The following is a 13,939-nucleotide window of genomic DNA, read 5'->3' as shown; positions in this document are numbered from 1 at the left end:
TGATCGATTAAATGCGCTGATCCGTCACTGTGCCTGTTAAACACATAGGACCGAGTAGAGTGGTATACCGCTCCAAGATGGCCGCCCTAAATCTCGTCAGCGACAATAGGCGACAGCGGGGCATGAGGCGTCTATCCTTATATTATGTCTATGGGCAGGACGACCGCTCCAATATGGCGGCCGTATTTCCTGCGGCCGTTGACAACGTCGATAAACTGTTTGCATTAGTTCTTACAATCATAATCTAAAGCTTTACTTTCAGTGAGCGAACATCACTTTTAATTTATTTGGAGTCACAGGCGCTAAATATAACGTTGATTTTAGACAAACTTACAAGTTTATCATAAAAACATTTCCACCAAATCTTTAGTACTGTGACAGCGAGAAGCGGCCATGTTGAAACTGAAGTCAGTCTTACAAGTTATAGTCAGAGTTTCTCCCAGTAGAAATCAGATTTTAGAGGTCGAGTTTCTGACTGGGAAGTTCCCGTACTACGGAGCCCCTAAGGGGACATGGAGAAAAAAAAAAAGGAAAGAAATCTCGACTTATTATCTCGAGATCCCGACTTATTATCTCGAGATCCCGAGAAACTAAGTCAAGATCTCGAGATCCCGACTTATTATCTCGAGATCCCGACTTATTATCTCGAGATCCCGAGAAACTAAGTCAAGATCTCGAGATCCCGACTTATTATCTCGAGATCTCGAGATCCCGACTTATTATCTCGAGATCCCGAGAAACTAAGTCAAGATCTCGAGATCCCGACTTATTATCTCGAGATCTCGAGATCCCGACTTATTTTCTCGGGATCTCGAGATAATAAGTCGGGATCTCGAGATCTCGACTTAGTTTCTCGGGATCTCGCGATAATAAGTCGGGATTTCTTTCCTTTTTTTTTTTTCTCCATGTCCCCTTAGGGGCTCCGTACAGTTCTGAATACAACTGGAAGGCAGCATAAAAATACATCCACCGCTCGCAATTTTATCTTAGTCAGCCAAACTTATGCCGTAATTCTAACCATATTTATTGATTATAAAGCTCCTATATGTTGCCAAAAAGTCATTTTTAAGTAAGGTGTGTATCATTTCAAGTGTACTTATATTTTTGTGCAAGAAACTAGACCCAAAATACTTAAAATACTTGACATTAGCTTATGCATAAATGCAAAGAATAAAACCAAACATTGTCTACAACACCCTGATGTTGACTATATATTAAATATGTTTTAAAAGTTGAAAATTTGCCAGTAAACTAATCAGTTTAAATGGATGTTGCCATTTCTAATAAGAGGAACGGTCAAAAATCCCGTCAGAATTACAAGACCTCATCTACGAGTACAAAAACCATCTTTCACTGCAAATTGCTGAGGGACATTTAGCCAAATATTAACTATATTTTAGCCTTTATATACAATTTTGACCCAGAGAAAACCCACAATATTCTAAAATGCTTGCAGCCAATTGTTATTCGTCATATTTCCCTTGATAAAAACTTAATTGTAGCTTATGTAATCTTATCCCAACTGTACTTTTCTAGTTTCCTGGAGCAGCTAGCTGTGCTATAAGGCTAATGTTAGCTTACGAATTAATTCAAATCTCATGCTTGTGATACATTTGTACACATTTGAGAAATATTTTCTATACTGGACTTGAAGTTGAGTTAAATACCATTGATATTGATATGTATAGATCCAGTATTAGTAATTTGATAAATAGATCCTTGAAAACTAGTTATGTAGCAAATACGTCGAGCTGAACATGCATCCTATCGGAACCCAATAAAGTCTAAATTTATGTATTTTTGTCACCATAACATGGCTGTATGAAACCAGATAGAGCGAGCCATTTATTTCAGACTGTAGGTTTTCTGTGGCGCTGTCTGAGTTTTCCTTTGGTGCATTTAAAGCAAAAAGTGGGTAAAAAGAGAAAGATGTCTCACCTTTCACATAGATTCCTCACCTGAAGTCCAAATCCTGTTCTTATGAGGTCAAGCAGGGGTCAATGTCTCACTTCCCTGTCCAACTGGACCTCTCACTTACTTGGCATCTAAACAGACCCGACCATCTGGCTACAAATACAAGTTTCAATTCCTGATTATGCCGCTTCAGATCCTTCTGCCTGGTCAGTTAATAAGAAAGCAGTTGGTTGAATGTAAGGAACGTTTGAGCTAATAAACTTGTATGGACATGAAGTGGCACAAATATTACATTTATTGATTTGATGGTAAACCTGGACATACTTCAGTCACTATAATACAAACTTTACGATGCGATTTCAAACTTTTTCAGTTGAGCAAGGTTTCACTTTTTCCACATTTTTTGCTCCGTTTCATTTTTATTTCATTTTGTATTAATCTGTCTTCAGTATTCTACACACAAATTCACCATTAAGCAGTTTGAGATTTTTGCTTATTCATAAAAATAGCATCTTCCATTTCCAAGTTGGAGATGCAACTTTTACCCAGACTCAATTTTTGACACAAGAAGCAAGATTTCTCATTTCTACTGCAAATATCTTGGTACACTTGAAATAAAACTTAACTTTTCAGCAGGATATAAGAACTAGTTTAAGTCAATAATTCCTTAATATTGATTAATAAAAGTACTAGTTCCACTGACATTTGAACATTTTTCACATTAGGTGAAAAACAAATCTGCTAGTGGAACTGGTGATTTTTCATCAATATTAAGGAATCATTGACCTAAAACAAGCTTCTAAGTTTTATTTCAAGTGTACCAAGATATTTGCACAAGAAACTACCCAGAAATACTTAAGATTTTGTGAATATGCAGTGAAGTCTTTTTAGTCTCAGAGAAAAATGTGAAATATTTTTCCCTCTAGGTCTCAGTTCTCATTCAAGCAACCAATGTCCAGAAACCCAAAATTAACCTAAATTGGCATCAAGCTCAGCCATCATATCAGTTTTGCTGAATTGTTGAGATGGTGGTTAATATCTTTATTTCCATGCATTTTAAGGATAATGAAATCTCATCCCCATTGAAATGATTGGACCTGTTGTAACTAAAAATATTACATTTAAAACTAGTTTTCTTGCATTTTTAAAGGTAGAGCCTTTCATTATTTTGGAGCTCATTGTAAAGTTAAAAATCACAGGATTACAGCCCCAAAATATGGTTGTAATGGAGTCAATGGATCCAAACTGGCACTAAAATAAGGACCAAAAAAGGTAAATTAATCTTGACCAAGTCTCAGATTTAACCCTTAAACAGAATTAAAAAAGAAACATTTTGGGCCAACATAGACCCGTTTCCATTTCACTTGATGCAGAAACGCATGCAGGGAATAAATAAAATGCATTTCATGTTCTCTTGATCAAATTTGAGAATTTTTTTATTCATATTGCAAGTGCTCTACAAGGTGTGCAATTTAAATTATTCCCATTTCCAAATTAATACAATAAATAAATTTTTTTTTTTACAGATTAAACTTAAGAGAAAATTGTGTCAAAGAAATCCATTTAGCATTTTTACACATGCATACACAACATTTTTTTACAAAATAATTTTACAAAACTGCATTACCTAAAGTTGGGTTGTCAAGTTCCTGCAATGGTTAATATAGTTAACAGTTCCAGTATTATAAATTATGAAACTCATCATAAATTGATCGTTCTGATAATGTTAGAAACGTTAAAAGAAATGGGTTTAAGCTGCTTTGTGGAGGCTAAAGGGAGGAAAAGCAAACAAAGCAAATAAAAAAGGGAAACAGTTTAAGATGCAAAATGTGATGGAGAAGTGAAGGGGAGGATTTTAAACAAAAAAAGTATATTACACAACTTCTGTTATACTTGGTACTAAAGACTCAGCTTCCTCCATCTTGGGTCCAACAAACCTGGACTTTAATTTAGCAGGTTTCCTTAAGATGGCAGAGCCAGGTAGCTGGTTGCAGACCTAAACAGAGAAGTTTGGAAATTAAAAAGTATTTGCATGCATTTAAAGTGAAAATCTGTTGGTATATTTAAGAAGACTTACTCCAAGTTGCTTTTCAGCTGATGCACGGTTCGCTTGTCGAGGTACCTGCAGAAGAGCGTCAGCAGGTTTGACGGGAGGAGGAGCGGCTCCACCAGCGAACACTGGGTCAACTGTCCCGCTACCTGGAAAATCATGTCGGTCCTAAACAAAAAAAATGAGTAAAAACAGGGCTGAGAAAATGTCATAACATGCTAGACAACTCTGATTTAGAGGAATTAAACTTTGTTTTCCCCACCAGGTCTCAAAGTCGCCAATGCTGGGCTCAAGAGGAACGCCTGAAGAAAGAAGTTTCTCTCCGTGGGAAAGAAGAGCGTACAGCAAGCTGAGTCCAAACTGAACCAACAAAAAATAATCAAAATCAAATCAGTTCCAGCTGCAGAGCAACACAAACTGGAAAGTACCAATAATGCATCCAAAAGCATTTAAACAGTTGTTTTATGGTTGCTTATTTAACTAATATTTGAAGTAAATTATATGACTGGGTATTTGAGTCACTGTAAACAGTAAAAAAAAAACTACCATGATTTTTTTCTGGAACGTTTGTGATGAATTTCAAAATTTGAGCTTGAAAAGTAAAATTTGCTAGCCTCAAAGTTTGAAATTAATCTAAAACTTTCTAGAAAAATACAAAATTGAAAATTTGATTTTGAATAGCAGAAGAAACTCAAATTGAAATTCAAAAGTTTTCCAAAAATAAAAATATAGAAAATCTGAGCTTCAATAATTTAACATTTTCAAATAAAAAAGTTCTTGCTGAAAAAAAGGGGAGGTAAAAAAAAAAAAGTGGGATTTTTTGCGATCTCAAATTTTTTAGTTTCAAAAGTTGAAAATTTGCCAGAAACAAAAATTGAGATAGAAAATTTCTAGAACAGGATTTTCTGAGCTCCAAAAGTCAAATTTTCAACTCTTGAAAGAAATATCCATGCTACAAACCTTGTTCTGGCAGGTCAGGGACAGGCACTCGAAGGTCGACAGAGACTCTGAAGACGTCAGGTCTTTGAGAACGTTGATGAGCTGACTGAACGTCAGAACGCCAATCACATTTCGGAGCGACGGGTATAGAACTGGAAGGTCCTGAAACCACAAGAACTTTTCAAAATACAAAACTTTTGACATCTTCATCGAGTTTAAAGACCAAAATTAGACCTTCAGCTAGTGCCGGGCGTTGCGCCTTAAAAATAAAACTTCATATTTTTTTGCCTGTTTTCTTGTCTGAAAGCTCTTCAACAACAGCATAAAAGTTGGGACATTTTTTAGAAAAAAAAGTTTGACATTTCTGCTTTTCAAAAGTTGACAACTTTTAACTTTTGAAATGCAGAAATGTCCAAGTTTCCTCACGAAATTCCTGATTAAAAATTTTAGTTTTTAAAGGAAATCAGAACCTCAGTTTGTGTGGATCTTTGGAAATAGTTGTACGATTGTTTCGAAGTCCTGCTATTAATATTTATATTAGGTAAAACTTAAATACATCAGAACTTCACAAGATGAACATTACAACTATTCTGTTAATATTAACACTTTATTCTTATATTGCAACCATTTTCAGATGATTATTCTTAATGTTGGAACCATTTAAACTGTATAGTAAAATAACTCAAACATCTTAGCACTAATATTTCTTTGTTTACTTGAATTCAAAATCCAAATAAATAGAAGTTCCAAAAACAAGATGGCCGCCTTGAATGTGCTGACATCACTAACCTACGGAAACCCAAAGAGTTAAATCGTGGAAAAAAAAAAAAAAAAAAAATCCAGATTTTCCAAAAATTAAATCTTCGAAAATGTGAGGGAAAAAACCCCAGTAACTCTCAGACCCCAGTGACCTTTAACCCCAACTCACCTCCTCGGTGTCCCTGCTCATCAGCGTAGGAAGGTTGGAGGCGACGATGTGCAAGATCTTCAGCGCTGAATCGTTCTTCAAGAAGGGAAGCAGACGAGCGAGAAGCTTTTTGCCTTTCGAGACACTCAAGAAAGGAAGAAACTCATCTCCTGAATCTCTAAAACACAAATTTATAAGGTTATTCAACAAAAAACACATTTTTATTTCTGGTGTTGCATTGTTAAAAGACTCACGGAGCATTGTGTTGCTGCAGCTGAGAGTAGATGTGCTCCACTTTCCTCTGAGTTTTTTCCATTAGTCTGATTTCTTCTGCTTCAGACAAAACTGTAGTCTTCATCCTCTCAGTTTCCTCCACCTCCAGCAAAACCATGAACAACTGCAATTAAAAACAAAAAAAGTCAGAGGAATACAAAAACTTGAAAAAAAGAAAATCAGAAATTTTGCGATTCTCAAATTTTCTACAAAAAAATTACAATGTAGAGATTTCCAAGTTTCAAAAGTTGATTTTCTTTCCTTCTACTTTTGAAATTCAAGAAATTTTCACATTTCCTCTGCAGTAATTTACTCCAACTACAACAGCCCTAATACGCAGTTAAATACACAACCTGCAGATGTTTCCCTTCTATTTTAAGTCATAAAAACAAACATTTAAGTTGATTTTCAAAGTTTACTATAAAGTTCTGTTCAATTAATCCATTTACCTGAAATACTTGCAAATTCAAGTTTTTTCTAATAAGTTAGAAAATCATTTAAAAGGGACCCATTCTGCAAAAAAAAATAAATAAAAATAAAAAAAAATTTTTTTTGCATTTTATTTGGGTCTGAACTGTCTCTAAAAACAGACAAAGCTAATATATATATATACATTATATATACACTGTTTCTGGTAATAAGTTAACGTCTTTTGGTGTCTGAAAAATTTTACATTTTCCAAAACCTTGCAAATGTAACATGACAAACCAGCAAAGACCAGCCCGTTACCTAGCAACCCCAGCAGAGCTCCGCCCGTTACCTAGCAACCCCAGCAGAGCTCCAGGACCTTTGGTCAGCTGGTTTTACCAATGTATGCACTGTACAATGGCTGATAGAAAAGACAAGAATTTTGTTTTTGACTTACCATCTAGAAACCACTTGCTGCATTGTTGTTGGCTGTACAGGAGGAACCAATTATCTTTTTTACAGATGTAGGGTTGTATGAATGTGCATCTGTTCGTAGCCATTTTCATTTGGGACTGTAAATGTTGAGTTTGGGGGATGTGGCCATCAGCAGTTTGTTTGGATTTAAAGTGACAAGAGGCTCTGGGGATCGTTTTCCTTGTGGCCAATCAAAACTTTTACACTGTTTCTGCACTTTAGCTTTTGTTAAGTATGACATTTTTTCCAGGCTCAGACATGTGTTGCACTTCAGAAATTATAGTTCTTTAATATTTTTCACAGTTAAAATGATTTAAAAAAAAAAAAAGTAAAAACTTAAAGTTACCTTTTCTATTTTGCTGAGAATCTCTAGTCGCTGTTGTCTGGTGTCTTTATGTTCCTTTAAAAAAAAAAAAAAAAAAAAGCTGAACATCAAGGAAGGCACTATAATATCTTTACTTACAGGAGTTGAACAACAAACCTCAAGAGGGCCGTGAGTTTGGACTGCATGGACCGCACTGATGGCCCGGCGCGGAGAATAACACGTGGAGACAGCGACCTGACCCAAAGAGCCTTCGATGTGGACCACTGAGAGATCACACAGCTTATAGACACAGGACAACCTGAACACTGGAAAACTAAAATCTTAAGTACTTTTGGTCTATTTTCAAGTGCAAAAATCAGCTCCTACATTTCAAATGAGGAAAAACTCAAATAACTTATCAGCAAGATGTAGGAGCTTGTTTAAGTCAATAATACCTTATTATTGATGGGGGAAAAAACCCCACAAACTACTAGTTCTACTGGCAGATTGTGTCAAAATCAACTGGCACTGTGCCGTTACCTAGCAACAACTGCCAAGCCCAGCCTGTCACCTAGCAACCAAATTCTGGTTCCTTAATATTAAATTCCACTGAACAGAAAAAATGTTCAGTGAAATAATCTGCAACATTAAGCAACCAACGTAAAATAAACTCCCATTTCTTGTGAGTTAGTTTTGTCTTATATCGAGTGTCCCTAAATAACTGGGCCAAAAATATTAGCTGACGTTTGTGTTTTTGCAGTGAAAACGGTTCAACGCCGAAGGGAACCTGGTGTGTAGGCGTCCGTCTTGGTAATGTACGGTGTGGTGAGTTTGGGCGGCTCCTTCTTGCTCCTGATGCCCAACTCTTCCTCGGCCATCTTGGCTTCTAATCGGCGATAATACTCCTATTACAGAGCGAGAGAGTTGAAAACTCATTCTAAAATGTCACGAAGTTTTCCAAATTGTTAATTTTCCTACCTGGTAATAATAGTCCTCGAGGTACGGATTCTCGCTTTGCAGCTGAATCATCTGCAGGCGAATGATCCACTCCTTTTCTTTGTCCGTCATGAGGTTAGAGTAAGGGTCCCAGCCTTCACATTTTCTTCAGGAAAAACACGCCAAGTTAATCTTTTCAACATTTTATTATAATCTTTTAGTTAGTGTAGCACCAACCTGTGAAACAGACGCTGCTTTTGACTGAGAAGTCGTTTATGTTGAGGATGGAGCTGCGTGACTGGACCGGGGAAACTGATGAACCAGAGAAACAGGACAAACAGACTGATCATCTCTTACGTAGCTACAACTGGGCACTGTGGTGCCACCTGCTGGTTGGTGGACTCCAGATGTTTTACCATGTTGGACAAGCAGGTGGCGCAGATAATTTGTGACAAGTATTTTTTCAGTAAAAAAAAACAAACAAAAAAACATCTAGATTGGTACATATTTACATAGTATGAAGGTTACCTGAACGGCTGCACCGGGTTGGCTGATGGGCTGTAAAACGGGGATGGTCTGGGAGAGTTGGCACCGAAGCGAAGCTGCATGGTCTTTGGAGTCAGAGGCCGAGGAGTGGAGGGAGAAGAGCGGTTTGGAGGGAACATGAAGCAACCCATCTGGGTCGAAATGACAAAAAAAAACAAAGTCAAATAAATGCAGCCAAGTCTGAAATTATTCAGTCTATGGAAGAGATGGACTTAAAACAATCTTAATTTTGGCAACAAGTTCCCTGTTGACTGCAAGTCGTACATTTTGACCATTCACACAGCCATGTTTAGTCCAGTTTAAAAGAACTCCAGTCCATTTGTCTAGAAAGTTTGTTTCATTTGAGGAACATCTAACCAACCAAAACCTGAGTCTCTGCTTGGTTGACGTGAACTCTGGTGCGCTTCTGATGCGTGTGAACATCAAGTGGACCAGAGAGGTCTTAAAGCAGGAAGTTGACTACAGCACAGAGCATTCTGGGTAAATACAACCAAAACAGTCGTGCTAGCATAGCGCTAGCAGGAAAAATGGTTCATTATCTTCAACCAAAGAAAAGAGAAATCAACCAACTGCTAAAATCTGAAGCTATTCCATTTTTTACATTTTGTGAAAGTTGAGCTCAGCGTCTTCAGAGGTTTTTATGTTATTACCTTCAGTGGTTTTTGTTGCAGTGCCCCCACAGGTGAGGAGGGGAATATTTTTCTCCAAACGGTTTGGTTTGACACAATGCAGTGTGCAACAACTGTATATAGTTATAAATTATGCAGATAAGTCTAGATCAGACGTCAGTACATTTAAAACAAAAAACTTACACGCAACTTTTCAGCAAGAAATGGGAGCTTGTTTTACGTCAATTCCTTAATATTTATGAAAGGCACCAAGTCCACTGATTATTTCACCAATATTAAGGAATTTATCTAAAAACAAGCTCCTTTATCTTGGTGAAAAGTTACTTTTAAGTTTGTTTTGACTTAAGATGTACCAATTTATTTGCACCAGAAAATATTTTTGGTAAGATTGTGTTTTTGCAGTGTTGCAGTCCTCTGCTCTAAAGTGATGAGTTTAATAAAACCTGATTCAAGTGTTGCCGTGGCGTCAGCGGTTGCCGTGAGAAGATGGGTGATCTGGGCATCACCGGTGCATGAATCTGAAAAATAAAGTTAAATATAGATGACAGACAGGGAAAGAAAAACTTTAAATCTGAATATATTACAATGCAAGACTTTTTACATGGATTTCACATTAACCTATACTGGGCAGCTCTGTTGCTTATTTTTAATTATAAATTATTTTGATTATGACAAAAAAATATTAACAGAGCTTCTTTCTGGATTTCCTTCGACTTCCTCCGGCTGAGACGACATCTGTTGTGATGTTGTGAATTGGCACAATGTAAAGAAACTGAACTGAGAGATTGGTAAAAAAAAAAAAAGTTTTACCTCCTGTTAAATATTCTCCTATTTTTCTTGTCATCATACAGTTTAAACTGTCATATATGAGAGATAATCTGAAAAAAATGAGATCTCCCAGTGCTTACTAGAAACCACCAATCAGAGCCAGGAGGAGGGTCTTAGCTGTGTCAATCTGTCATAGCTAGTTAGCATGGCTAACTAGCTGGTTAGCATGGTCACAGATGACAGGAGATGCAGTTTTCCAGTAACCAAGTTGTTTCTCCACCATAAACACATTTAGTAGCAAGCTGAGTACATGATTGATTGACAGCACTAAGACCCGCCTCCTGGCTCTGATTGGTTGCATCTGGTAAGGGAGGAGAGCGATCGCTTCACAAATTGTTTTATATTATGCCATCAGAGTGACAGTTTTAACAAGTGTCTAAAAACATTTATAAAGGTTACTGCAGCTTTAACTTATTTCAGAGTCATATTCACCCATTTTAAAACTACCTCCTAGTGTCAGCCATGAAAATATTCTAGTTAAATCAGGATAATCTACCTGAGCGGGCCCTCGTTGGCCAAACGCCCTCCTGGAGTACGATCCTCTGGGTTCTCCTCTCTGGACTCCGTAGGAAGAGACAGGACACAGTAGATCCAGGAAGTCAGCGTTCACATGCTGACCCCGCCCTCTGTGACCGATCACACACACTATGGCGCTGTCCTACAGATTTAAACCCCAAAACACAAGGATTTAAGCCGTCTGCAATTGTTATTTGTTGTATTGAGGGATCGTTTTCCTCCGAACCTGGAGTATCGATCCAGAAACTCTACGGTTTTTCCAGTAAGGAGGCGTCATCCTCTAGAAAAGAGACATTTGGTTACCATCAGCTGCTTCAGAAAAACAAAATTTTAAGCATTTTTGGTCTGGTTTCAAGCTCAAATATCCTAGCACACTTGGAATAAGACGAAGCTGACTTATAATTAACTTTCCAGCTCAATATAGGGGCTTGATTTCCATTTTAACAAGACATTTCCTCATATTATAAGCAAACTAGTAATTTTTTAAATCAATGCTAAGTATAACTGCACAAATAATATACATTGCATGTACTGCACAGGATTCTGGGTGATGTAGGCAGAGGAAAGGTTGCTCAAAAAAGTCAAATATTTGCTAGAAAAAAAGTCACGTTTTGTAATTAATCTCAAATTCGTGGAAAATCAAACTTCCAAGTTTTCTTTAAAATTTCTGAGATTAATCTCAAAATTTGAGATTTTTCTAGCACATTTGTCACCTTTAACACTTTCTAGATTAGTCTCAATTTTTCTGCAAAAAAGAAAAAAAACCAAAAGTGGAAATTTGAGTTTTTAAAAGTAAAAATTTGCTAGAAAAACCTCAAAATTAGAATTTTTTTTTTTTAAAAAATTTGAGATTTCAGAAATTTATTAAGTGAAAAAAATTTACTTTTGGAAATGCAATTTTTTTCTAGAAAATTTCTGAGATTATTCTCAAAATTCCATAAATTTATGGTAGAAATTTACTCTATTTACAGTGGCAGTTGTACATGTCAAACAACATTTGAAGAAATTATTTTAACTTTTTATAATGACTGAAATAGACTAGACTTTGGTTAAAAAAGTTTTTTCTTTTTTCCTGGTTTCCTGAAGCCCACCTAGCGCCATCTGGTGGCTCCACTTTGAAAAACACTTTACCAAGATATTTTCAGTAGAAACTAGACCAAAAATACTTGGTAAAATTATGTTCCTGCAGCGTTCAGATAAAGGAAGTTAAAGTCCAGCGCTCCCTTACGTCATCCACAGAGGTTCTCCTGGACATGGCGTGCCCACAGTCCACTATGGCGCTGTCCAGACTCTGAAGCAGTAAAAACAAGCCGATAATCAGATCAATACGTCGATATGTGATCAAAACAATGTGATCTCAGAGCAGCCATCTTGGTCACCATGAGGCTCGGTCGTCCCTCCACTATCCTCATCACGGCCGAGTCTTCAAACATCTGGCCCCTGCCCAGGCCTCCCCTCCACCTCGACCTCTGACCCCGCTGCCACGGGGCGACCCGGGCCGGATAAAGCGGCTTCTGCCTGGGAGGAGACGGAGGTTTGGGCTCCGGCCGCAGCGATGGCGGCTCCTCACAGGAAACGGCGCCATCAGCCAACGGCTCCGTCGTCCCATGTGGGTCGATATCTAAATTAAAACAATTTACATTTATCCTGCAGATAATAGATTCTGTTTTTGGACATTGGCCTGCACAAAATACAAATCTTAGTCTAATTTATAGTGCAAATGTTTTAGTTTCAAATGAATATTTACTCAATGTGGACGAAAAAGAACTTGTTGCACTTTAAATTCAGATTATTTAATCAAATATGCAAGTTAGTTAAAACGTTAAAGTAGATATGCAGAGGTGACTGGAGCACCCAAGTAAGAGTAATGACATTTTTAACTCGAGTAAGAAAGTACGCGAGTAAGAAAATGTTACTTATGTACCGAGTAACAGACCAAAATGTAATTTAATATTTAAAAAAGAAAAATATGTCAGATGAACCAAAATATAAAGCGTTATGTGGAAATGTTGGTATTAAAAAACCCCAAAAGGAAATTCATAAATGGTTAAAAAAAAATTCTGGCAAAACAAAAATTTTTCAAATCAATTTTCTTCACATTAAAACATCTAAAGCACAGATGTGCGTCTGTGATCATGAAGTTTTATTTAAAACATCGCTCTTCATTCAGTGAAGTTACTCACAGTGGGGAGTATCCAACTACAGCAAGTTAGAGCCATTGTAGATTTAAAAATTATAAATTCTGCAAAATGAACTCAAATCAAATTTCTAGCTGCTAGAAAAACAACAATTTAGATCTGCAAAATTTTCTAGAGCATGGACAAGTTTCAAAAAGTCAATTTTTCAAACTCAAAATTTCCAAGAGACAAAAAATGTAAAACTTTACAGTCAGAAAAGTTCCATGTTTTTCCAGAAAATGCCAGTTATTTCCTAGCATGCTCAGAAATGTCCAGGAATTTGTTTCCTAAAAAATTTCTGTGATTAAAAATTTCTCAGTTTTTTGGCAGAAATGTACTTTTACTATAATTTTTACAGTTTCTCTAATGCTCCATTGAAATATCCAGACAATTTACTCAAGAGTGTCAATACTTGAAATCAGTCAAGTAAGAGTAAAACCTAGTAAGGAGTGAAGCACATTCTAAGGTAAATATTTGCCAAAAATTTACTCAAATTACTACCCATTATACAAACTTTTGTTTTTCCAAATGCAGTAAATAAATCTGAAATACTGAGACGTTTCATATTCACCTTTTTCTGATTAAATGCAGGAGTTTCAGATGGACTCACCCATTCCAAATGTCTCCTCATTGAAGACATTTATGTCCTCGTCCTCCTCGGTCATGGCCTGCAGCAGCTCGCAGTCCATCCCCGCATCATCCTCTGCGTCACTCCACGCATCTCCATCCTCAGGCCACTGAGCTTCATCCACTTTATCAGACTCCTTAAAGAAAACAAACCGCGGAAGTCTGAGCTGGTTCTGATGCAAACAGAACTACCTGTGTGCGTTGTTTACACATTTTAAACAGTGAAATGACATCGACCTACCTGTTGTTGTTCCGAATCACTCATTATGTTTGTAGAAACTGTTGAATCCGAAAAGTTCAAAGCGCTTTCTCATCCAACATCACCTGCTTTTTTTCTGTTCGGACACCAGGAGACGCTGATTAACCTCTAAATGAACACACCTGTGAGGCGCAGAGGCGTGGACACGTCAT

At 37.0% G+C, this 13,939-nt stretch overlaps 1 protein-coding gene across 1 annotated transcript; it reads right to left on the bottom strand.

The window, feature by feature from the left end:
* Positions 1-3,316: 3,316 nt before the first annotated feature.
* Positions 3,317-13,914, bottom strand: patl2 (PAT1 homolog 2). Its single transcript, XM_015000557.2, has 19 exons — positions 13,770-13,914; positions 13,512-13,665; positions 12,104-12,345; positions 11,953-12,015; positions 10,951-11,004; positions 10,705-10,866; positions 9,824-9,898; positions 8,734-8,882; positions 8,443-8,517; positions 8,248-8,371; positions 8,057-8,174; positions 7,447-7,553; positions 7,312-7,365; positions 6,065-6,207; positions 5,832-5,988; positions 4,925-5,065; positions 4,227-4,324; positions 3,992-4,132; positions 3,317-3,910 (listed from the first exon to the last, which is right to left on the bottom strand). Exons 1-19 carry the CDS (start codon positions 13,791-13,793, stop codon positions 3,877-3,879), a joined length of 2,115 nt encoding a protein of 704 aa, XP_014856043.2. The 5' UTR covers positions 13,794-13,914; the 3' UTR covers positions 3,317-3,876.
* Positions 13,915-13,939: the final 25 nt, after the last annotated feature.

This window comes from Poecilia mexicana, unplaced genomic scaffold (genome assembly GCF_051168715.1).
Source record: "Poecilia mexicana isolate PSO_F unplaced genomic scaffold, ASM5116871v1 scaffold_19, whole genome shotgun sequence".
Classification (NCBI taxonomy): domain Eukaryota; kingdom Metazoa; phylum Chordata; class Actinopteri; order Cyprinodontiformes; family Poeciliidae; genus Poecilia; species Poecilia mexicana.
The sequence above is the reverse complement of the archived record's forward strand: the minus strand, read 5'-3'. Positions and strand labels throughout refer to the sequence as shown.

What these genes read in the sequence shown, in the direction of transcription:
- patl2 (XM_015000557.2), bottom strand. Translation starts at nt 13,793, where the DNA reads ATGAGTGATTCGGAACAACAACAG. An exon ending in TTTCTGGATCGATACTCCAG is followed by an intron (nt 10,867 to 10,950) that starts GTTCGGAGGAAA and finishes TTAAATCTGTAG; the next exon opens with GACAGCGCCATAGTGTGTGT. An exon ending in AAGCAGCGTCTGTTTCACAG is followed by an intron (nt 8,372 to 8,442) that starts GTTGGTGCTACA and finishes TTTTTCCTGAAG; the next exon opens with AAAATGTGAAGGCTGGGACC.